At 38.0% G+C, this 23,467-nt stretch overlaps 1 protein-coding gene and 1 non-coding gene across 2 annotated transcripts in view; both read left to right on the forward strand.

Moving 5' to 3' along the window:
* Positions 1 to 23,467, forward strand: part of ADGRV1 (adhesion G protein-coupled receptor V1) — a 542,954-nt gene that overhangs the window by 156,112 nt on the left and 363,375 nt on the right. Inside the window, exons 51-58 of the mRNA XM_061424381.1 lie at positions 6,367 to 6,589; positions 6,919 to 7,123; positions 11,168 to 11,314; positions 13,855 to 14,110; positions 15,590 to 15,792; positions 17,223 to 17,399; positions 17,762 to 17,941; positions 20,043 to 20,222. Of these exons, the coding sequence (XP_061280365.1) occupies positions 6,367 to 6,589; positions 6,919 to 7,123; positions 11,168 to 11,314; positions 13,855 to 14,110; positions 15,590 to 15,792; positions 17,223 to 17,399; positions 17,762 to 17,941; positions 20,043 to 20,222 (1,571 nt within the window). The remainder of the gene's footprint in view (positions 1 to 6,366; positions 6,590 to 6,918; positions 7,124 to 11,167; positions 11,315 to 13,854; positions 14,111 to 15,589; positions 15,793 to 17,222; positions 17,400 to 17,761; positions 17,942 to 20,042; positions 20,223 to 23,467) is intronic.
* Positions 19,801 to 19,927, forward strand: LOC133252220 (small nucleolar RNA SNORA40). The gene has a single exon (XR_009737845.1). It is a non-coding gene; the product is annotated as a small nucleolar RNA SNORA40 (small nucleolar RNA).

A 23,467-nucleotide genomic window follows, 5' to 3' on the forward strand; every position in this document is an offset into this window, starting at 1 on the left:
AAAGATAATGTATTTCTTTTGTCTAGAGAAAATGCAGAGTAACATTCTACACACTTTTAAAAATGAAAATATTTATAAGTGGGATAGCAAATATCCACATTTAAGAGTTTGTTTAAAGTCAGAAAATAATTATGAGAATTCTGCTTTCCTCCTTCACTCTCTGAACTTTTTCCTTCAGTCAAAATCCTTTCTTGGTCCTCTGTACCTTAAATCCACATCAGAAATATAAGCAGTCTTATAATTTCAGTGGTTTCCCCAAGTCTGTTATTGAGAACCCACGGGGTTAATGCTATCTGAGGCTGTAGGATTATTTTCAGTCGCTAAGAAAGCACTTGAGCTGAGAGGCACCTAGTAGCCATGAGGTGAAGAAGCCAAGGACAGTTGACCTCGTGAGGTTGGAGGCTGCCTCCCAGAGCAGGTGTGAACAGCTCAGAAGGCGAGTGCATGAGACAGTGTGTCTCCTGTGAGGTGCCCCATGGAACTTAGAGGCCAACCGCGAGCGACTCAGCAGGCGAATAAATCTGGGTCCCACTTGCAAACTGAGACACAGCGATGCAGTATGAATTAAATAGCATCATTTGTTAAATAGCCATATGTAAGTCAGTGTTCAAAGTTGTGAAGAATCCCTCACCTTCAAAGGCTTAATGTCTGATTGGAGAAGCAAGAAAAATATGAAGAGAAATATTCAACATAAAGTACCGATACCGTTAGCTGTGTGAGTGATATAGCACTGGAGTGGTTAAAAGGTCCGAGAGGGGAGCTGGAGCTGTGCCTGGGTGCATTGCTAGGGAATACTGTGGGCAGGGGCAGAGTTGGGAGTGAAAGAGAAAGGCAGAAGTGTGTGACGTTGAGGGCACAGTGAAGAGGCTGGAGTGCAGAGGACAGAGGCTTGGACTCAGAATCGGTGGTGGCAGGGTTGAGGACAGGCAGGCTAGAGCCTGTGCAAGAAGGTCTGGAATGGTAGGCCCGGGGGTTGAACTGTGCCCAGGGGTAGTCCAGCAGTTCCTAAACATTTTGTTCTTAGAAACTTCTCACCCTCTTAAAAAATTTGAGGACCCTGAAGAGCTTTGGTTTGTGTGAATTACATTTATTGATATATTAGAAATTAAAACTGAGAAATGTAGAAGATACTAATTCATTTAAAAGTGAGAAGTGAAAGTCTCTCATTTGTGTCTGAGTCTTTGCGACCCCATGGACTGACCGTACTGTCCGTGAAATTCTCCAGGCCAGGATACCGGGGTGGGTGTCTGTTCCCTTCTCCATATTCATTGAAAAATGACAGCAATAAACTCATTACCTGTCAACATAAATAGTATACCCCTTAATTTTAAAAACAAAACCTTTATAAGAAGAGTGGCACTGGCTTTTTTTTTTTTTTTTTTGTAGATCTCTTTACTTTCTAGTTTAATAGCTGGATTCTCATGTCTGTATCTGTAATTTAGCCTTTTGCAATAGTATCAGTCATCTGGCCTATGGGAGATCCCACTGGGCCCTCATAAGAGAATGTGAGTGAAGTAGACAGAGAGTGTCTTGGTATTATTAGGAAAGTCGTTTTGCCGTCATAGAACCTCTTAGGGGGTCTCAAGGACTCTTAGGGGTCCCTGGACTCACTCTGAACGTTACTGAGGTAGAGAAATTCTCACACGCATTTCAAAGGCAGATGACGACCCAAGGTGTGTTTTACGACTCCCACCTGGTTTCGCTGTGTAGGACATGCTGTGCTGTGTGCAGCCGCCCAGGCCAGAGGAATGGAGAATCCTTAGTGGGCGGTTAGAGGTGAGGGACTGAATCAGGAGGACATCAGTAAGAGGACCTGTTGACCTGTGGGGGTCGTTGAATTCACAGGAGTTAAAAATCGACAGAGAAAATGCTGTTGAGAAGAGGAGGGAATCTTGCACAAATGCAGGAATCTGTGGGTTTTCCTCTTAGGTGCCCGACTGCTGCTTTCTTGGGCAGGTGTTAGAACCTTTAGACACGGTCACCTTCAGCCACTGCAGCCACTGCCCAGGACTCGGAGCCCGTTTACCTCATTTTCACGGTGGACGCTTATCTGGCAGTACTGAGCTTCCGTGGGTCCTGCTCCCCCCTCCTCGGCCCCGCGTCCTCGCAGGTGTCCACGCTGCGTGCTCCCCTCACTCTGGACTCTTCTGTCATTCTCCTGCCTCTGCACGAGTCCTGTGTCTGCTGCCAGCCCCCCTGTCTGTCTCCGCTCTGCTCACACTTTTCTTAAATACCTTCCCTTTACATTGTCAGCCTCTGACAGCCTGTCGGTCTACGAAGCTATTCTGTGACAGCCACCTCTGACTTTCTTCTCACTCACTCAACAATCGACTAACTGAATAAATTCCGTATCTTCCATCATATATTTGTCTAGTTTTTGTCTGCTTGTCCTTTGATTTTGTGCCTTTATCATTTTTTTTTTTACTTTTCTCAGACCTCAAGATTTCAAGTGGACTAACTACATCTTGAGCTACTTATTATGATTCAAAAAGTTGCCTAATGAATGTGTTTAAGGATGAAGAGTGCTGCCTGAATGGGCCTTTAATTGAAGTTACAGAATTCCCTTTAAAGACTTAAAAAAATAGAATAGGCACACTTTCTAAAAGAATTTGTGAAAAATTCTGCCAGAGGCTTGTTAAGGGACCATTGTGAGGTCTCTTTCTTTCTTTTGTTTCTGTGACTTGAGGATGCAGAAGTATGAAAAGATTATAGGTAATTATTTAGAATGGCTTATTATAGATCTCCTGAAAGCTGAAATTATGCATTAAATAATATACAAGGACTTTCTTATTTTGAACATGTCAAATATTTTATTAAAAGTATTAGATTGCAGCCATGACTCGGAGGATTACATATTTATTCTGGTTAATGACTTGACAGAGATTAGTGACTGAATTCTTTAAATGAAAGGAAAAATGAGTATGACAAAGACTGCCAAGACATATAAACCTAACTTCCCCTTCTCCCTGTTTTCCTTCATTATTTAATAGATATTTCTTAGTGCCAGTTATGTGCCCAGCACAGTGGTAAACCCCGAGAAGACAGGGATAAGCAAAATCAGGTATAGTTCTTGCCCTGAAGAAGTTTTAACATCTATTAGGGAAGAAGGGCCATTATATATAATCACACAAGTTAAGTTTTTGGCTACAAACAGATGAAGTGAAGTGAAGTCGCTCAGTCGTGTCCGACTCTTTGCAACCCCATGGACTGTAGCCTACAAGGCTGCTCTGTCCATGGAATTTTCCAGGCAAGAGTACTGGAGTGGGTTGCCATTTCAGATAACCACCATTAAAAAAATAACTTGCATAATACAAAGATGAATGACCTAGTCTAAGGGATGCCCAGAATGCTTTCTTAAGGAAGAAACATTTACTTGTGAACTATAGGATGAGTAGGGGTTGATGAGACAAAGATTTGAGCATAAGGCAGGCTCTAGACAAAAGGAGCAGTGTGGGTAAAAAGGTCAGTGTCTGGGAAAGGACCTGGAAGACGGCAGTGTGGCAGTGAGGGGAGAGTGGTCCAGGGTGTAACTGAGGATGAAATCAAATAGGCCATAGGGACTTAAAGGGTTATTGTTTCTATCTGGTAAGTATTAGGGTGCCTTTTCTGAGAATGCGGTGAGGAGATGAAAAAGAGAAGGGTGCAGAGAGAGAGAAAGAGGAAGACAGACAATGAGGCAGAGATTGTGTGTGAGAGTGAGTGAGTGTGTGTGTGTGTGTGTGTGTTTTCAAAATGGAGTGTGGATTGCCAATGGGAGAAAGCGTAGAGGCTGGTAAGAGAAGACAAGCTGGGGGCTCTTATCACAATTCGCAATAAAGATCTTGAATGTTGGAGCTTGGAAAGTGGTAGGTGATCCAGGTCAAAGTCAGAGAAGTAGATTAATTCAGAAGCTGTCTCACAAGATGTGGGAGCTGGCGGTTGATTACATACGGGGGTAGGTAAGGGCGTGAATGCCAAGAAAGAGCCCTCAGTTCATTTGCTCAGTCATGTCCGACTCTTGGCGACCCCGTTGGCTGCAGCACGTCAGGCTTTCCTGTCCATCACCAACTCCCAGAGCTTGCTCAAACTCATGTCCATGAGTCGGTGATGCCATCCAACCATCTCATCCTCTGTTGTCCCCTTCTCCTGCCTTCAATCTTTCCCAGCATCAGGGTCTTTTCTAATGAGTCAGTTCTTCACATCAGGTGGCCAAAGTATTGGAGTTTAAGTTTCAGCATCAGTCCTTCCAGTGAATATTCAGGACTGATTTCCTTTAGGATGGACTGGTTTGATCTCCTTGCAGTCCAAGGGACTCTCTAGAGTCTTCTCAACACCATAGTTTAAAAGCATCAATTCTTTGGCACTCAGCTTTCTTTATGGTCCAGCTCTCACATCCATACATGACTACTGGAAAAACCATAGCTTTGATTCTACGAACATTTGCCAGTAAAGTAATGTCTCTGCTTTTCAATATGCTGTTTAGTTTGGTCATAGCTTTTCTTCCAAGGAGCAAGCGTCTTTTAATTTCGTGGCTGCAGTCACCATCTGCAGTGATTTTAGAGCTCAAGAAAATAAAGTCTGTCACTGTTTCCATTGTTTGCCCATCTATTTGCCATGAAGTGATGGGACTGGATGCCATGATTTTTGTTTTTTGAATGTTGAGTTTTAAGTTTTTCCACTCTCCTCTTTCACTTTCATCAAGAGGCTCTTTAGTTCCTGTTGGCTTTAGTCATGGAACTTCTCTTTGTCCACATGCACTTTTTAAATAATCTTATCCAATTGCCTTCCTTTGGGATATTTTTTCTTATGGAAGAGAATTCTGTAATCAGTACTAGTTAAAATTCTGTTCCCTGGAGTAGGTAGAGATTTAAGAATATTTTTTTCCTTTATAAATTCTCTGTCCAATATCATAATCTTAAACAAATATGCATGTCTATTTTCTGAGAAAGTACTCCCTGCATACATATATGTAGATTTGAGCCTGTATATTTCCTGCTCTGAATGTCTGATTATCTATTTGCTGCCTTGTCATTCTAATGAGATTGCAAGGATTTGAATAGGGTGTATCTCTAAGGGTTAAGCTACATAATCAGTGATATTCAGAACACTTCAGTTTATGATTCTGGTTAGACTATAAAATCAGTTAAACTTGAGAGAGGTTGTGATTCATCTGAAGAGATTGCTCTTTACTGACTGTGTACCATTTTACAAAGCTTTATGAAAAATATTTGATTAGTTTAAAATGAAAGTTTATTAATAACCTTTCTTGATCTTTACTATGTAACATATACTAAACTGAAATAGTAGTTAATTTAATTACCATAGATAAACATGATCAATAGTTCTTGATATTTAATAATGAGGATATGGGGTTTTCCATTTTAACCTATTGGCTACAACTGTAGAAAGACCCATGTTTTTGGTTCTGTGTGCTATTTTAATGCATAGTCAATCTTATATGATATCTTCTTATTCCAGTGTGTTTTTCCAAGTATTGGAATTTATGCATGTTTCTGACTTTTCTTCCCAGTTTTAAGTCTGAAGATTGCTGAATGGTATATACAGTGTAGTGAGCCCCCTTCTGCTCCTAACTTTTGTAGATATAATTATATGCCATTGCTTTGAACTATTAAGAGAATGCTTTCCTATCAGCATTTCAAAAAGCATTGGCAGAGTATACTGAATATATTGGTATTTATTGAATACAGAATATAATCAAAGATCATAAAGTTGCTAATATCCTTAGGGCACCTTTAAGAATTTATCAGATGAAAATAAAATGATTACCCCTGTCTCTAGTTAATATTGACAAAGAGAAAACAAAAGTAAACATCCAAAGGAGGGGAATAATTAAATATATTTTAATATTAGTAGTCTAGTATCTGTATATAAAATTATAAATCTGGATTGCTATATTATAAATATATCATTAAGCTGTTTAATTAAGTTTTCTCACATTTAGACTATTTATAATTTGTCAATTGTGAATTCATATGGATTCACTGGAAAGGAAAATGCAAAAATGAAACATTCAGTGGTAGAATTACCGATCTTGTTCACTTTAGAAAGTATCTTTCAGTGCTATTCAATAAATACATACTAAGGTGACTGCAAGAGTTTAAAATCCATTTGGGTTTTATTAGCTTTTGATTTTTTAAACAAATTAAGTGGGTTGTGGGTACATTGTCAGACTGACTTGGTTGTTTCACAGTGTTTTAAAATTATTGTTTATATCCAGTTGTTTCAGAAATTGTACCGTATTCAGTTACTTCAGCAATCTAAATGTGGCTTTGGGAGGTGGGAGAGTTTTGTTGCTATACCAGTGTTGGGAGCCTGTGAGTTGACATTCACTTTTCATTCTGGTTCCCTTTTCTTTCCTTCCTGCAGTCCACTTACTTCTTCTTGGCCAAGCTGTGTCTGCGCTTTACTGCTGGAATTCAGAGCTGAATCACTTCTCTTTTCTTCTTGAAGCACCATCTGCTTATGATGCAGCCTTTGTTACAGTGAAGTCCCTTAATTCAAGCAAAAATTTAATTGCTCTTGCAGGAGCCACCCACTCACATATATATGAGCTAGCCTATGTCTCAAGCCAGTCTGACTTTATTCCTAGGTAGGTCCAACATTTTATGTTGAATGTCTTTATCTCACCATAATTTTGTATGGCACTCATTTTTAAGTCTTTATGTAGTGATGGAAAAATACACAAAATATACAAGCTGTTTATAAACCAGAAGTTTGCTTATTATCTGTATTTCTAATATCTATTCTTCCAGGTTAATTACTATTAATTATGTTTTGGATTAAAATTTTACTAATGAAATATGATTTCTGTGCACTTTTAGTAGTAATCAACATTATGAGAATTTTATGATTACTCTACCATTTATATGGTTTTAATTTGTTGCAATAGACTTATTTCATATGTACTTCTTATGCTAGTTCAGGTGAATTGATATTTGAGCCTGGAGACAAAGAAGCTATAATAGCGGTAAATGTCCTCGATGATACAGTTCCGGAGGAAGACGAAACCTTCAGAGTTCAGCTTAAAAATCCCAAAGGAGGAGCAGAGATTGGTATTAATGGTTATGTACAAATAACTATTCTGTCTAATGATGATGCCTATGGAGTTGTTGGATTTGCTCAGGTAAAGATCCCACACTTAGAAGGCAAATGGTTTATTCACGGTATTACTTTTTAGCTGCTATCAGCACTCAGTGATTCATATTTTGAGTGTCTTAAGCCACTCTTTTGCTCCCTTTCCCACTTCACCCCCGACTCTGCATTATAAGGTGAATTCTACTGATGATTGAAATGTATAGACTGGCACAGTGGACCCTGAGTCACCTTGACTTGACCTTGTTTTGCTACTGATCTTCTTTGTAAGGTTGAATTTGAATGGTACTAGCTGGCCTTAGTCCAGGAGTTTGGCTCTGCTGTTACCCTTGTTTCCAGAGGGTAATGGTGAAGCGGATTGCAGTACACTGTACACTGTGTCTTGTCACACTCATCACCTGCAAATACATTGCTGTCCATTTATGCCTTTGTTGCTTCTTTATGAGAGAGAGATGTTTATAATTACATGTGTGTTGTTCATATGGACATGCTCTTTCCTGAGGAAAGAGACCTGTGCAGTTCTTCCCAGGTCGACTTCCACACCCAGACTTCACATCCTTTTGTTGCTTAGTTACTCAGTCATGTCCGACTCTTTGCGACCCCATGGACTATAGCCCACCAGGCTCCTCTGTCCATGGGATTTTCCAGGCAAGAATCTTGGAGTTGGTTGTCATTTCCTTCTCCAGGGGTCTTCCCAAACCAGGGATCAAAACTGCACCTCTTACATCTCCTTCATTGGCAGGCAGATTCTTTACCACTGAGCCGCCTGGGAGGCCCTTCAGCTTCCTATGCCAGTGAGGAAAAGGTCCCTCTTCATTTTGCATCATTTGGTCCTATTTGCAAAATGTATCCTGATTTCTTAGTTAGAGTTACAGCTGCAGCTATCTTGTGTGTTTTTTTAAAATACTCTGCAAGTGAGGAAACCCTGACAGAAGCTGATTTAAACGCCTAGGGTATGCCTACAGAGAAGGTGGGCTTGGAGTTGCTTGGTTGCTCTGCTCTGTCACCGTGGTTCAGATTCTTTTCGCTTCTCTACTTTGCCAACACAAAGCTTATCTTTCGTTTTGTTGTTTGAAAGCTGATGCTGTTGTTAAGGCTGCTGCTTTCTTGTCCATGTTTGTTCATGTCCAGTTGTAGAAGAGAGATGCTTTATGTGGCTCTTGGTGTAAGAAAGACGTTTCCCAAATGCCTCTTTGTATGTCTCATTGACCAGAGCTGGGGTGACAAGCTCACTCAGTCATTTATTCATTCAAGTAGAGCGTGATCTAACTCACACTTTAAAGGAATTATGTTCATAGAATTGAGACTAGGTTGTACGTGGGCAAGGACTGAAGTAGACAAGGTAGGAGACTAGAGCAGAAATGAGCAATTCAGCAGAAAATGGTAAAGCCATAAGGAGCATGAATGTGCCTTTCACCAAGACACAACCTTTGTAGAAGGAGCAGTTTGGGGGGATAAAATAAGGAGTTTTGAACTTACTAATGCTTCCACAGGTTGTGGGATCACTCTGTTACCCAGCTTGTCCATTTCTGAAGCCAAAGGCAGGTCAGCTTCCTCTGAGGCAGTTCTGCCCAACAGAATTATAATATGAGCCCCTGGCTAATTCTGAGTTTTCTAGAATCCCCATTAGAAAAGTAAAAAGAAATACGTGAAGTCAGTTTTCATGTTTTATTTAACCCAATATATTTGAAATACTGTTGTTTCAACATGTAGTCAACATAGAATTACTTAGGAAATATTTGACATCCCTTTTTTCATATTTTGTCTTCAAATCCAGTGGGCATTTTTTATTCTTAAAGAAAGGTGCCATTTCATGTGGCACGTGGCTGCTGTGTAGAACAGAGTAACCCTAAGACATGGGCTGTGGGAGGGTTAGCAAGAAAGAAGACACCCTCCTTCCTGACCAGGTGTTCACATGACTTGTTCCCTCACTTTATTTCCTCTCTGCTGAAATGCCATCTTACGAGAAAGGCCTTTTGTGATTGAAAAATGTGACTCCCACCAGTAGTCTATTGCTTTTTATTTCACCTTAATCTTCCTTATGGCACTTAGAACAGCCTAGTTTGTCTGTTTTGTTTTTTTTTCCGCTAATATTTAAGAGCATGAGGGACTCCCCAAGTGGTGCTAGAGGTCAAGAACCTACATCCAGTGCAGGAGGCATAAGAGACACGGGTTCGATCCCTGGGCCAGGAAGATCCCCTGGAGGAGGTCATGGCAACCCGCTCCAGTATTCTTCCTGGAGAATCCTAGGGACAGAGGAGCCTGCTAGGCTACGGTCCATGGGGTTGCAAAGAGTTGGACGTGACTGGAAGCATTTAGCATGCATACCTGCAAGAGCATAGAGCGCGCACACCACTTTCTTTGCAGCTTTCCCGGAACCAGAAAAGTGCCTGCCACACAGTCGGTGCTTCCTGTGAACCTGTCATTATGCAGGAGAGGAAACAGAAGACTCCCATGGGCTTCTCTGGGTCTTATACAAGTTTAGAGGATGGAACCGTAGCTCCTGGGGCAGGAACCCACATGCTCTGCCGCTCAGCCTCATCCTCTCCCCCCAGGTCATGCTGCAGTTGGGGAGTCTTATTGTGTTCCTCAACTGCCTAAGCATAGACCTCTGTTTGTGAAACTTGTTTCATAATTGCTTCAAAGCTATCACATCACTGTGGTGTGATCCTTGCCAATAGACAGAATCCTGGGTTTCTTCAGTCCACTCAGTCAAGTCCCTCAGTACAGGCCTCTTGTGTCTGGGCAACCTCATTCCAAGACGGGACTGAAGAAGATGCTGACAATTTCTTGAATATTTTCTGGCTATATTAAATCCTCATTTTACCAATCCTTGTTAATAGACGGTGTGAAACCAGAGAAAGGCTTCTTTTTTGAAATGGCATTTTCTTTATTTTTTTTAAAAAGCATTGTCTTTTGTGAAGAAATTATATGCATATTTTAAAATCAAAGCGCTTTCTGTAGGAATGTTTGATCGCCTTGAGCAGGATTTTATTACTGTGTAACAGTGTGTTGAGATGCTGTGTAAAATATTGCCATAGGGTTGGATATCTTCTCAAATTAGCATTCTAACTAGAAGCTTTCATAAGCTTAAATGAAATTTTTTAATTTCATTTGAGAAATGAATGGAGTTTTTTTTTTCAGATTTAGTAAAGAAACAGGAAAAACCTTACTGGGAAGATTTTTTAAAGTCTTTGTATTCTCTCTGTATTGCCTATGGAGGAAGCAGGGTTATTTAAGAAGAGATTCTTTGGAGTATTAATTTTGAGGAAAAGTTCGTTAAATGGCCGCACTAGAAGTTGCAGGCTTTGGGCAAAGAAAGTTCCAGTCAGAGAGATGCAAAAATCAGTCTGGAACAAAGAAAAGAGGCTCAGAAGTATAGGTGAGCCGAGGAGTAGGGGATTTTAACAGGAGGGAGAGGGATCGTTCCGGCAGGAAAAACAGTTGTAAAGAGCATGGGCTAATGGAACATTATCCATGGGAGCGTCACAGCCTGTGGAAATGTTTCAGAGGATATGAGTGTAAGGATAGGAGACATTTGTCAATGATCAGAAAGGAGCTCCTGGGTTCTCATGATGTCATTACGTTTGGATGGGACCTTGCAGACCACGTAGACCAAACACTTTTACTTTACAATCAGGAAGCAAAGACCTGGAAGGATTGCCAGAGCTTAATGTAGGGGAGGAAGAAGCCTTCTCTGTTCTGCTGACTTCCCTATGACGTTGCTCTTCTACAAGCTGCTTACATGCTGTGTATACTGCTTATAAAAATGAGCATGCTTTCTGAGTATAAAAATGATGTACGTGTATTGAAGAAAACTTGAAAAATATAGAGCTGGGGGAAAAAAAGCTATAAAATTAACATTTTCATTTACTTTAACTTAGTCTTTTACTTATTCAAACTCGCATGTTTTAAAGTACAGTCATGGTCATCCACATTACCATTTTAAAAATTATTGTTTTTTACTTAATATCTTGCTTAGTACTGTGAATTTTGCAAATGCATGCTACCGTGAAATAAAAGTCTGCCTAGATAATTTCAAATAGCTCTCTGCAGCTTCCTGTTTATTTTCCAGAATTCATTATATAAGCAAGTGGAAGAAATGGAGCAAGATAGCCTAGTAACCTTGAATGTGGAACGCTTAAAAGGAACATATGGTCGTATAACCATAGCATGGGAAGCTGACGGAAGTATTAGTGATATATTTCCTACCTCAGGAGTGGTATGTAATTTAAAACATTATAGGAAAGTCACTTTTAAATTGTGGTTACTCTTGATACATGGGACCAAACCCTGCCCATGGGTGGTGGGCATGGGTGAAGTACTTGAGTTTGACCATGTCACCACTGGATTCCTCCTAATCACCATAGAGAGGGCTACATGTTAAGGTTAGTTTTATTGTAGTGATTCTTCCTTTTTGCCCCTGTAATATCAAAACTACCTGTAAAAACACTATCCCTTCTGAAATTCAGTACACTAGTCAGCCAGATTATGGGTGTATTACACTCTCAGAAAGATAAAACCAATGCATGTGGAGCTGGAAATGTGGTTTTGAGATGTGGGTAGAATAGAAGCTATGAATAGAGAACAAGTACATGTGAAATAGCCAGGTGTATGGAAAAGTAGACCAGAGTTGTGTGGTCAGCAGTTGTGGAGTTTCCTGTTTTCCAGCTTGAGGGAGGGGTGTGATATCGCAGCCCTGATTTACCCATCCGTGGTCTCAGATCACCTCTGTTTTGGGGGCACACGTGTGTGTTCAGCTGCATCTAACTACCTGCAACCGCCTGGACTGTAGCTCGAGAGGCTCCTCTGTCCACGGGACTTCCCAGGCAATAACACTGCAGTGGGTTGCCATTCCCTTCTCCAAGGGATTTTCCCAACCCAGGGCTCAAACCTGTGTCTCCTGCATCTCCGACTTTAGCAGGTGAATTCTTTACCACCGAGCCACCTGGGAAGCCCTTTGGGGCATAACTTTGGATACAATAGTGTGCTGCGGCTGAGGACAGTTCCTATGAGAAATACAGAAGCTGTTATTCCCAATAGCTGCGGGATAGGTACATAAGTCTCAGGAAGGGGTCTGGGAGAGTATCACATTATGTACTGTTGGAGGGTAGTAGACATCCATGACACAAGTTTGAGGAGGGACTCAGAATGGGCCAAAGAAGTAGGCGACTCACAAAGAGAGGGTTCAAGGGGCTTTTGGTTCCTAACTGGAGGATGGGTTGTTTCCTTGACTTGTCTTGGGTTTAATAGATTACTCTTGTGTATTTTGCCCAAGTGTTTCTCTGAAGAGTGCTTTTAAAAGACCTCTCGTGGAATTTTATCTAAACAGGGTAGGTGTTTATTCTGGTTCATCATTTCTAGATTTCTGCATCATTGGAAAGATGATTGGAGCAAAGTGTCTTAAGAATATTATGGCAAATTGTATTGCAGTGAATATGTATTCAAACTACCAAAAACTTTTAAGTTGTATTTCTCAGGTTCTGAATTACATTTCCCCAATTAGTATTTCTCATGTAAGCTTAATTAAAATTACTTCTAATTTAAATGCCTAAGAGTGTCTTTAAGTGTGGACTGTAGTTTGGATGAGAAGTATTTTATCCAAAGGTGAGTAAATTCTGTAAAAGATCCGATAGTAAATACTTTAGACATTAGGGCCTGTATGGTCTTTTCTCCAGCTGTCAGCTTTGCTTTGTAGCACGTGGCAGCAATAGACAATATGTGATCAAATGAGCTTTTCTGTTTGCCAGTAAAACTTGATTTCTAAAAAATGGATTTGACCAAAGGGCAGTAGTGTTCTTACTCCTGATTTTATTAATAAAGCTCTTGAGTTTATATCCTGAAGTGCCTTCTCTAGGTGGAGAGATGAGTGCCAGCAAAATAGGCTTGTAATGCTAGTTTAAATAGTTGTAAATAGTTTGTATCCCTATTAATAAGTAAGTAAGTAAGTGTTAATTGCTCAGTCTTGTCTGATTCTTTGTGACCTTATGGACTATAACCTGCCAGGCTCCTCTGTCCATGGAATTTCCCAGGCAAGAATACTGGAGTGGGATGCTATTTCCTACTCCAGGGGAACTTATCGACTCGGGGACTGAACCTGAGTCTCCTGCCTTGCAGGTGGATTCTTTACTATCTGAGCCACCAGGGAAGTCCTGTGTCCTATTACTAGAGAATAAATTCTGAGGTGGGGAACAAAGGGAAATGACATTCAAGAAACAGACAGAAGCCTATCAGAAAGGACTCCAGGTGCCTTTTAGCAAATTCAGTTTTGAATCTTCAGATAATGGAGACACAGGAGAGAGCTGCTCTGATTTGTATCTCTGTCTTTCTACTTCTATTTTGACTGAATCATTGTTAAATAATACATTCAGAATTTAAGCAAGGGAAGTATCATTCCTAGCAAAAATTTTGTAGAGGAAGGTATTTAATGTTTATAGATTTTATATATGGTACCTAGGACTTAACTTTTCAGAGAGAGAGAGAGAGTGAGTGTGTAATCAGTGTTTCATTAAGAATGTAGGTTCCAGGACAGGACAGTTTGGTTACATGATTTATTAGCTTAAGTTTTAGTAGTGGTTTACTTTTTCTTTTTCCTAAAAATCTTCTCTTTCTCATGTGAAAGGCATTTGATTGATTTGTAGGGTCATATGTTGTTGCTTATTTAAGATATGGTCAGTATTAAAAGGTAATCTAACCTTTGATATTCTTACTGCACAGTGATAACTAAAATATAAATAAAATCCTCTTTCTTTAAAATTTTAGATTTCATTTTCTGAAGGCCAGGCACTGTCTACAATTACTCTGACTGTTCTTGCTGATGATCTACCAGAATTGTCAGAGATTGTCATTGTAACACTCATCCGTATTATCACAGAAGGGGTTGAGGACCCATCAAAAGGTGCTACTATTGATCAGAAAAGAAACAAGTCTGTGATAACCACTCTGCCCAATGACTCACCTTATGGCTTGGTTGGCTGGCATGCTGAGTCTCTCTTCATTAAAGTAGCAGAGCCTAAAGGTAAATCTTGTTAGATATTTTCAGGTTCTCATAAGTTTTATTGAATATTTTAATTCTAATATTTACTGGGGATATAAATTTCTTTTTGTATGATATTTTTCAGTTCGACAGGTCATAATCCTTTTTACTTTTTATTTGTCTTTATTAAATTGTCTGATCGTGTCATTATGGCTGTATGAAATACTTTTGAGATATTACTGTCGTAATAGAAATATTAATGTTTTAGTAAATCATTGTAGTAGAAGTGTTTGGCTTTTGTTTTAACTTTCTCTTTTTCATTTTTAATCTATCTGTTCTCTTTTCTTGCTCAGTTTCTCCTGTATAGATTTTCAATAGTTATAGAAAACAGTCAACAGCACAGGGAAATTCATGTGGTACTTGAGATGTTAATTATTAAACCCAAAGCAATAATTAGAATAATATTTTTCTGTGAAGTATGACTGATCAGTTTCTATTTCCCTGTTTCCTTTGAGTTTCATGTTGACATCTTTGCCTGACTATTTGTATAAATTGTAGAACAAGTAGATTTTTATAGATAAAGGTCATTTGACTTATTTAAATAAAAGGTTAAATATAATACGTATGTATTGGGTTGCTCAGAATGTTTGTTTGGGTTTTTTCATAAGACAGTACAGAAGAATCTGAACGAATCTTTTGGCCATCCCAGTATTAAGACTATGCTATCTGAAGGTTCTAAAATTTTCAAATAGAAACAGACATCTTTTAAGGACCTTTCATTTAAATAACTGATGGAGAAAAATGACATGTAATTATTCACGTAGGTCTTTATAAGTCTGTATATATGGGAACAGAAATGGTAGCCTTAAAGTAAAACGATCTGTTATCCATTCAGCAACCATAGCACCTAGTAAGTACCAAAAATCACGCTACATGTTTTGGAAGCAAGGACATGGTATTCGGTCATTAGAAACTCACAGACTGGTAGGGAAGATTGACATGCCTTTTTTTTTTTCATTTTTAGCAAATTAAATTTTAAAAATCTAAGAAATGAAATAGGTGTTGTGAGATACTTTGAGCTCTGTGATAGCCAAAGAACAAACTTGCTCTTTTAATAATGAGTCATTAAATGACTGTGTGTGTTTAATTTTTCGTTTTTGAAGAATCTTCTTAGCATTTGTCATTAGCCCCTCTGCTCATCCTCCAGGTACGCACTTTCTTAGTATTTTCAGCAGTTCTGTTAATGGGCATGCCATGTGCAGCGTAGGAGAGTGAGGGAGACCCAGAAGTGAGGGTTTAAAACTGGGAACTAATGCGGGCAGTGTATGGTGATTTCAGCACAGCTCTGGTGACTGGTTGGGAAAAGCACGAAGTATTCCTTGGGAGTATACATTGCCTTTGTTTATCTGTCTTTCTTTACCTGTCTAGAAGAGATAGTCAGAACACTCCACCCTAAGTGCTTAGAATAGCATCAACAGCTGTTAGAAAAGTTTACTTACTTAAGGCACGTCTGTCTCGTAGAGAACGTCACCGCTCTTCAGTTACAAATCGTTCGCGATAAAGGATTACTTGGAGACATAGCCATTCAGTTGGTAGCTAAACCCAATTTCTTACTGCACATCAATAATCAAGCCACTGAGAATGAAGACTATGTGCTACAAGAAACAATGATAATAATGAAAGAAAACATAAAAGAAACTTATGTCAAAGTTGCCATTTTGCCGGTGAGTCTAGGCTTCAATGAGTATGATATGATAATAAAGGAAAATGAAGATAAAAGATAAAAATGTGATGCTCTTAAAGGTAAAATCTTTAAAAAATATACTTTTAGAATATTAAGATGTAAGTACTCTAATGCTCCCACTCACCCTAATATTTAATATGTGTGCTCAGTCACTCAGTCAGGTCTGGGTCTTTGCAACACTATAGTCCACCAGGCTCTTCTGTCTGTGGAATTTTCCAGGCAAGAATACTGGAGTTAGTTGTCATTTCCTTCTCCAGGGGATCTTCCCAACCTAGGGATTAAAGCTATGTCTCCAGCATCTCCTGTTTTGCAGGTGGATTCTTTACCACTGAGCCACCAGGGAAACCTCTAATATTTAATAATAATGAATATTTTATAATGTAAAGATAAAAATAACAAGTGAATTCATTTTTTATATTTATTTTCGAACTGGAATATTGCTGGAATGAACTTTGAAGCGTTGAATTTGGATTGATTATATGTCTGGTTGGATCCTCTATTCTGTTGGTTTGTTAGTTGTTTTCAACTAATGACTGAATGAATAAAATGCCCAAGTTCATCTGGTTATTTTGAGTATCAGTTTCATATGATTACTTGAATTAAGATTAGTCTTCAGATAGATTAGATCATTCTCTTTCTCTCCTTTGTCTAAGGAGAATGTGTATACACTTCGTATATACATCTGTAATGAAGGAAAGGAAACTGAAATTGGTTAATAGTGTTATCACTAATATATAATTAAATATTTATATTGTGTACTATATAATATTAATTGTAATCATATTATTGAGTGAATATAATATTGTATAATATAGTGTTATTAATAGTGGTATTCATGGTATTAGATAATAGTGGCTTATGGAGAGGACATTCTGGAAAGACATAAGGGATAGAACAGAGACTTCCTTTCATTTTCACTAAGTGTTCTAGCTTTTGAAATTTTTTATTACCTATTGAAAAATAAGAGAACAATTTTTTTAAAGTTAATTAAAATATAAGATTATAATTAGATTTTTTAAAGTGTAGAACTTTCATTTTTAAGATGTATGAAGCATTTACCACCTTCTCCTAAATTGAGGGACTGTCATATATATAGAACATATTCAATAGTATGTGGTCAAAATTGTAGGATAGATTTTTTTTTTAATTTATTTTACTTGCTCATGAGTGTGTGGCTTCCATTGGGTAACATCATCCATATGCTTAAATATCCCCTTAGATTCGGAGGTTGTCAATAGAAATGTATTAAAACATAAAAAAGGAATATTTTTGTGTGTGTGTGGTAGAGCAGCCTATTCCTGTAGATGTCATTTTTTTACTGAAAAATATTACATTTCCATTGCAAATTGAATGTGTTTTAAAAAATAAGACCCCGTCTCTCTCTCTTCTCCCTTGGTTCTTGGCACCTAGGATGATGTTCCCGAGCTGGAGGAAGGCTTTATTGTCAGCATCATGGAGGTGCACCTGGTGAACTCCGACTTCTCTGCAGGACAGCCCAGTGTGCGAAGGCCGGGGCTGGAAATGGCTGAGATAATGATTGAAGAAAATGATGATCCCAGAGGAATTTTTAAGTTCCACGTGACCAGAGTGAGATGAACTTTCACATACTTATAGTAATACAAAAGCTTGCACCTGCTGATTGGGCCAGTGTCCCGTATTTTCTGAAAAATAATTTACTTTTATTGTAGATATTAATAAATATCTCTCAAAGTTTTTCTTATAGACTAATTCTTAAGCTCTCTTTGAGCTAGACCAAGGGATTAAGCAAGTTTATTTATAATACATTTAAATGTAAGAGTTCTGAAGACTGAATATGTGTACTTATATCCAGCTATTAATTTGAAGAGTAAAGTATAAGAACTAGTAGTAGAGATAATAAATTTAGATAGTGATGAATTGTAAGAGTTACTTTTGTCTTGCATTTTAACTTACATATTCTTCACTTAAAGGATGTTGGAGTTATTACTGCCTATGAGGTGCCTCCACCCCTGAACGTTCTTCAAATTCCTGTAGTTCGGCTGGCTGGAAGCTTTGGGGCAGTAAAGGTTTATTGGAAAGCAACAGTGGACAGTGCTGGCCTGGAAGACTTTAAGCCGTCTCATGGGATTCTTGAATTTGCAGATAGACAGGTATGTTAGTCACAGACATATTAGCAGTTTTTGGTTGTACTTCAGACATTTTATAGGCATCTACCAAATGAACGTGCAGTGGTGATGGCTAAATGTATAATATTCTAAATTCCCATGTCAGGCTAACAGAGATATTGTTAGGTAATGTATAATTTATTAATGGACATGGAGAGAGGATATAAATAAGCAAGAATCTCACCCTTTCTGAGCTTTCCCACTTTGTATTCTATTTTAAATAAAGTTATAAAAGGATAATAATTGGCTTAGAGGTGCCTAAGAATGTATAAAATATTGCCTGATGAACTAGACTATTCCTATGAATTTTAGGTTTTTTTATTCTGTTTTTTAATGTTTATAAATATAAATATTTATTTAGGATTTGCACCAAAAGTTTGTACATTTATTACTAAAGATATTTATTATGTACATTTATTGTTATCCAACAGTTTTTTTTTTTTTTTAACAATTAAAAAAGACTAAAGTGATAGAACAGGAGCATAGTAGTTAAAACTGGAAAAAACTGAAAAGCAGTATTCTAGATTTGGGTCAACCAGTGCTAAAATTACAAAATATTCCTTAAGATTTGTAAGCTTGTGAATTGGGCATTTTGCAATATGTAAGCATAAGATGTTTTCATAAATTTTTAAATCAGTAAGTGGACAAAGCACGTGAACAATCATGAAACTGTTAATAATTTCAAAGAGCAGTATTGATTTACACGCAGTCCGATTTTGCCTGCACAGATATGCAGAGTGTACATCAACTTATTAGTTGCCCTTGGGGATAGTAGGTACTGCTGAAAGATAAGCACGCAGATCTAGAGTTTCCTACACATAAAGGTCTGCTGTTCATATTTGAAATCATGAGGTTTTAGCACATTTTGGACTATAAAACGTTTTCTACTAAGAGGAAGGGAAATGTAGATTTTACATTAAAAGTAGAAACAAATTTACTTTCGTTGAGGTGGCCTTCTAACTTTATATTATCAGTAGCTTATTCTTTTCAAAAAGTTAAAGTCCCATCACTTAGCATCCTTTGAATCATCACTGTTCTTAAATTTAACATCCTGTAGGGCAAGTATTCTGTGTTCCACAGTATTGACGAGGTGCAGGCATTTGGATAAGCTTATATTTTAGCCTTTGATTTTATTCAGGTTTCTGTTTCCATGAGTATGGCATCCAGGTTTTTCATTTTCTCTGTTATATTAAAGGTGGTTTTAGGTAGGAGAACCATTTCTCGATAAATGTCTATGGCATTTCCCTCTGGGATACAAAAAAGGATTTTAAATATGGACATACAGCTGGAATATTTTTGTGGCCAATGGTTATATTACAAGCTGGATCAAATTATAAGTTATAAAACTTTTAACATAGAGCCAGGCAGATGAATAAACCCCTAATCACAAACTTCTAATAATAGAATTTGGATTTTCTCATTCTTGTCTTTTTCCCTTGTAATAACACGAACAATAATTTGGAACCAAAAAGATTTACTTTAGTTGCAGAAGATAGTAATCATTTATGAGGTACAGTTTTATATCAGGTCATATTAATACCAAATATACTAAAATTTATGTTTGGGCAATGGCTATTAGAACCTGCATGACATTTAAAATATTTTTGTTCAAGAATAAGACTTCATTGTTTTTTTTTGAATCTGTAACTATATTTTATTACTATATAATTTCCTTTATTTTGGAAACAGTGAACTGAAACCTTTTGACTTTGAAATACTATAAATATATGACTTTAAAATAATATTATGAACATAACAGGTGAAATGCCTGCTTTTTTCTTTGGTACTATGTTTCTAAATTTCTACTAAAAATGTTTGCCATCGAAAATTAGTATCACATTCTTAGCACTTGTGTTTGTTTTTGTTTAATTTGTGGACAAAGACTTACAGACAAGTGCGAAAGTAAATCCTCTTTTGCAACCCGCAACTGATTGTTCAGTATGAGTTTTGATACAGATAAGAAGGAACATGAAAAAAAAAAAAAACAACAACAAAAATTAGTATCACATTCTATCCTTCCTGCCTCTCCCCCTCCTTCTTCTTTCTCTCCCTCCCTCTTTCCTTTCTTCCTTCTTTTCTTTTATAGGTTACGGCAGTGATAGAAATCACCATAATTGATGATGATGAATTTGAGCTCTTGGAGATGTTCAATATTTCCTTAATCAAGGCGGCTGGAGGTGGCAGACTTGGCGATGACGTTGTGGTAACTGTTGTTATTCCGCAAAATGACTCTCCATTTGGAGTATTTGGATTTGAAGAAAAGACTGTAAGTGAAATATATCAGGGGGTGCGGGGTGCTTTCCTCTAGGCTCATTTTTCATTTCATTTATAGCAGAAAGGTAATTTTCTTTTTTTCTAGATTTCATTACTCTTTACTTAAAGCTTCTTTTCTCAAGGCTCTTTTGAGTGGACTGTTGAATTAGGGGCCAGTCCTCGAACCTAGGCAGTTTCACAGGAATGAGAGCTCTTAGCATCAGGCAGTTAAAAAGGAGAACACATTTCCATTATTGGCTGTGACAGACCACGAGGTACTTTTCTGGACTTTCTGTTCTCTACCTGCTCTGCTACCAGACTGCCATCCAGATTCTGTTACGTCCTGACCCCAGGATGGTTTGGCTGGGGAGAGATTTATATTCCTCACTTCTTGGGTCTTCTATCTTGATTTATATTGAACAAAACACCACAATCAGCCCTGACTCATGTATTTCCTTGTATTTCTTCTCTCTCCCCTCTTACTTCTCCTTGACTGCCTGCTTTCAAGACCTGCAAGAGTGAGCCCAATTATTATTGGTTCAGCCTCTGAGAGAGAAAAACCTTGACTCGTACTAAATTATCTCTACACCTTAAATATAAAATAAAGTGTATCATAATTATTGACATAATGATTACATTATAATTTCTATGATTTTATCTTTCAAAGGAAGTTTCAGGATGAAACAGCCATGCGAATCTTTAGATAATTTTTATGTACATCAGCTTTTCTGGCTCCTGTGTCGCCATTCCCTTTATTTTGTCACTTATAGATAATCAGTAATTCACCTTAGATCATTTTAAATAACAGCAAATAGTTCTACTGCTTATTATCTTTACTGTTCTTTGGCTGCAAGGCTAGAACTACGGCTTGCGCCACAATTTAGATAGACACTAATAACGGCCTAATTATTTGATCATTGAAATTTCAACTTCATAAGAAAATGGAAACTATAAAAGAACACAGTACTTCTGCTGCTGTAGTCTCATGATACTCTTCCTTGAGAAAGGAATGAGTGGAAGTAAGTGTTTTCTAAAGGGTGGAAGATTCACACGAGAGTATCCGTGAGTGTTTTGCAGGCAGCCTAAGAAGTCTGGGAAATACAAAAGGTATAAAGAAAAAAGCCATAATATTACTGCTGTAAGGTACATACATTAGTATTTGATTATATTTCCATCCAGGCCTTCTTTGCATATATGCAGAGTAATAGTGTATATGAATATGCAGTTTATTTTTATAAAATATATGCAATGTGCTAAAAATGTATTCTCTATTAGCTTCAAGGTTAGATTATAAATGTTCAGGGTTTAAGTAGTCCAGCCTCCAGTTGATGAAACCTTATAATAATGTTTTTACTTTTCACTTAGTCACACTTTTGGACTTAGCTGTTGGGGAGTGTCTTTACGAGTTTCTCTCACTTTTTGAGAAAATGAAGAGTTCCACTATTATTCATAAAAAATTTCTATTTATTCATTTAATTTTAGCTGCAGTTGTAAAGTTTACTGCAAAAGCCTTAGTGTACCCTTGATCTGGGTACTACTGTCTTACTGTAATAGCCTCAGATTTCCAACTTGTCTAATCATCTAAAAGTAAGATCTAAGGTGTCCAAACTCTTGTCGTGAGGAGTGAGTTGTTAAATGTAAAGCATATATAATTGGGCTTTACCCTCAGTAGGTGTCAATCGCTATTTTACTTGTTGATAGCAATAGCAGTAGCTTGTTGCTCACCCTTTGTGGCTCCTTTCCTTATATCTTATCTTTTTTTTCAGCCAGAAGCTCTTGATAACATGGAATTTAATGTGTATCTATAAGATACAGTATTTTGTGCACATAGTGCATATTCTGGTAGCATTATTTGGTAATACTGATTAGATTCAGGATTGAAAAACCCTGAGACAAGATTATTGGTATTAATCTGTCAAAATTAATAAGCTGCTCCCAGGACAATGTGCTAAATATACCAAAGCCCTGGGTAAAGCAGAGACTTATGGAAATATACTTGTGAAGCTGAAACTAGAATGTTACTATTTATAGAAACAAAAAGGACTTATATATGCAGTTTGTTAATAATGGATTTTTTTTCTTTCTTACTTAACTCTCTCTTATTTGATATTTTTGGTCTCTGAGGAGTGGTATGAACAACAGTTAGTGTGAAATCAAATTATTATAACTAAATCCCAGATTCCTTTTCTCCTAATAGATGTATATCTTTGGCCCTCAGATTTCTTAGTTTTTGTGAGGCTTAAATAAGGTAAGGTGAAAATATTAATTGCTCAGTTGTGTCTGACCCCATGGACTGTAGCCCACCAGGCTCCTCTGTCCATGGAATCCTCCAAGGAAGAATACTGGAGTGGGTAGCCATTCCCTTTTCCAGGGGCGCTTCCCGATTCAGGGATTGAACCTGGGTCTCCTGTGTTACAGGAAGATTCTTTACTGTCTGCGCTACTAGGGAGGCCCATAGTATATGTAAGAAGGTTCCTCCATCCATGGGATTTTCCAGGCAAGAGTACTGGAGTGGGTTGCCATTTCCTTCTCCAGGGGATCTTCCTGACCCAGGGATCGAACCCGGGTCTCCTGCATTGTAGGTAGATGCTTTACCATCTGAGCCACTGGGGAATAAATATCAGTTGGCTCCAAATCTCTACTCTTGGCACCAATGCAAAATGTCATTAAAAAAAAAAAAAAACAACCACAAATAGGTGTCTTTCTTGAAAATGGAAGGTGTTGTGCCATATTTTTGTGTTTACATAGCAAATGCATGGAATAGGCTCAGTTTGTACTTTGCTTCACAGAGTCAATGTGTGTAATTCATATTAGGTCTGTATTATGTGGGGAGTCTTACTACCAAAAAAGAATCCCTAAATCTCAGTTCCTTAAGAGTTTATTTCTTCTTTATGCCAAAGTCCTATGATGTTCTTCCAAGTTGGGGTCTTATGAATACCTCTTCTCCAACTGGCATCTCAGGCACTAGACTCTCCATCTGTGACTCTGCCTCCTTTAATCACCCAGCAAATGGAGACAGAGGGAAAATGGAGATTGTGTGGGAAACTGTTGGCCAGACTGTGATTAGCAGGCTCTGCCTCTGTCTTTTATGCCAGATATTCCATAACAATCTCCACCTAATTGCAAAAGAAGTTAGGAAATGCCAAGTAGCTGAGTGTCTAGGACAAAAAGAGAATGGGATTTGGTGAAGCTTTTTTTTTTTTTTTTTCCTGCCACGTGATTCCATGAATAGAACTCTAGATTCAGAAATTGCGGTTG

The sequence above is a fragment of the Bos javanicus genome, chromosome 7 (genome assembly GCF_032452875.1).
Source record: "Bos javanicus breed banteng chromosome 7, ARS-OSU_banteng_1.0, whole genome shotgun sequence".
Taxonomy (NCBI): Eukaryota; Metazoa; Chordata; class Mammalia; order Artiodactyla; family Bovidae; genus Bos; species Bos javanicus.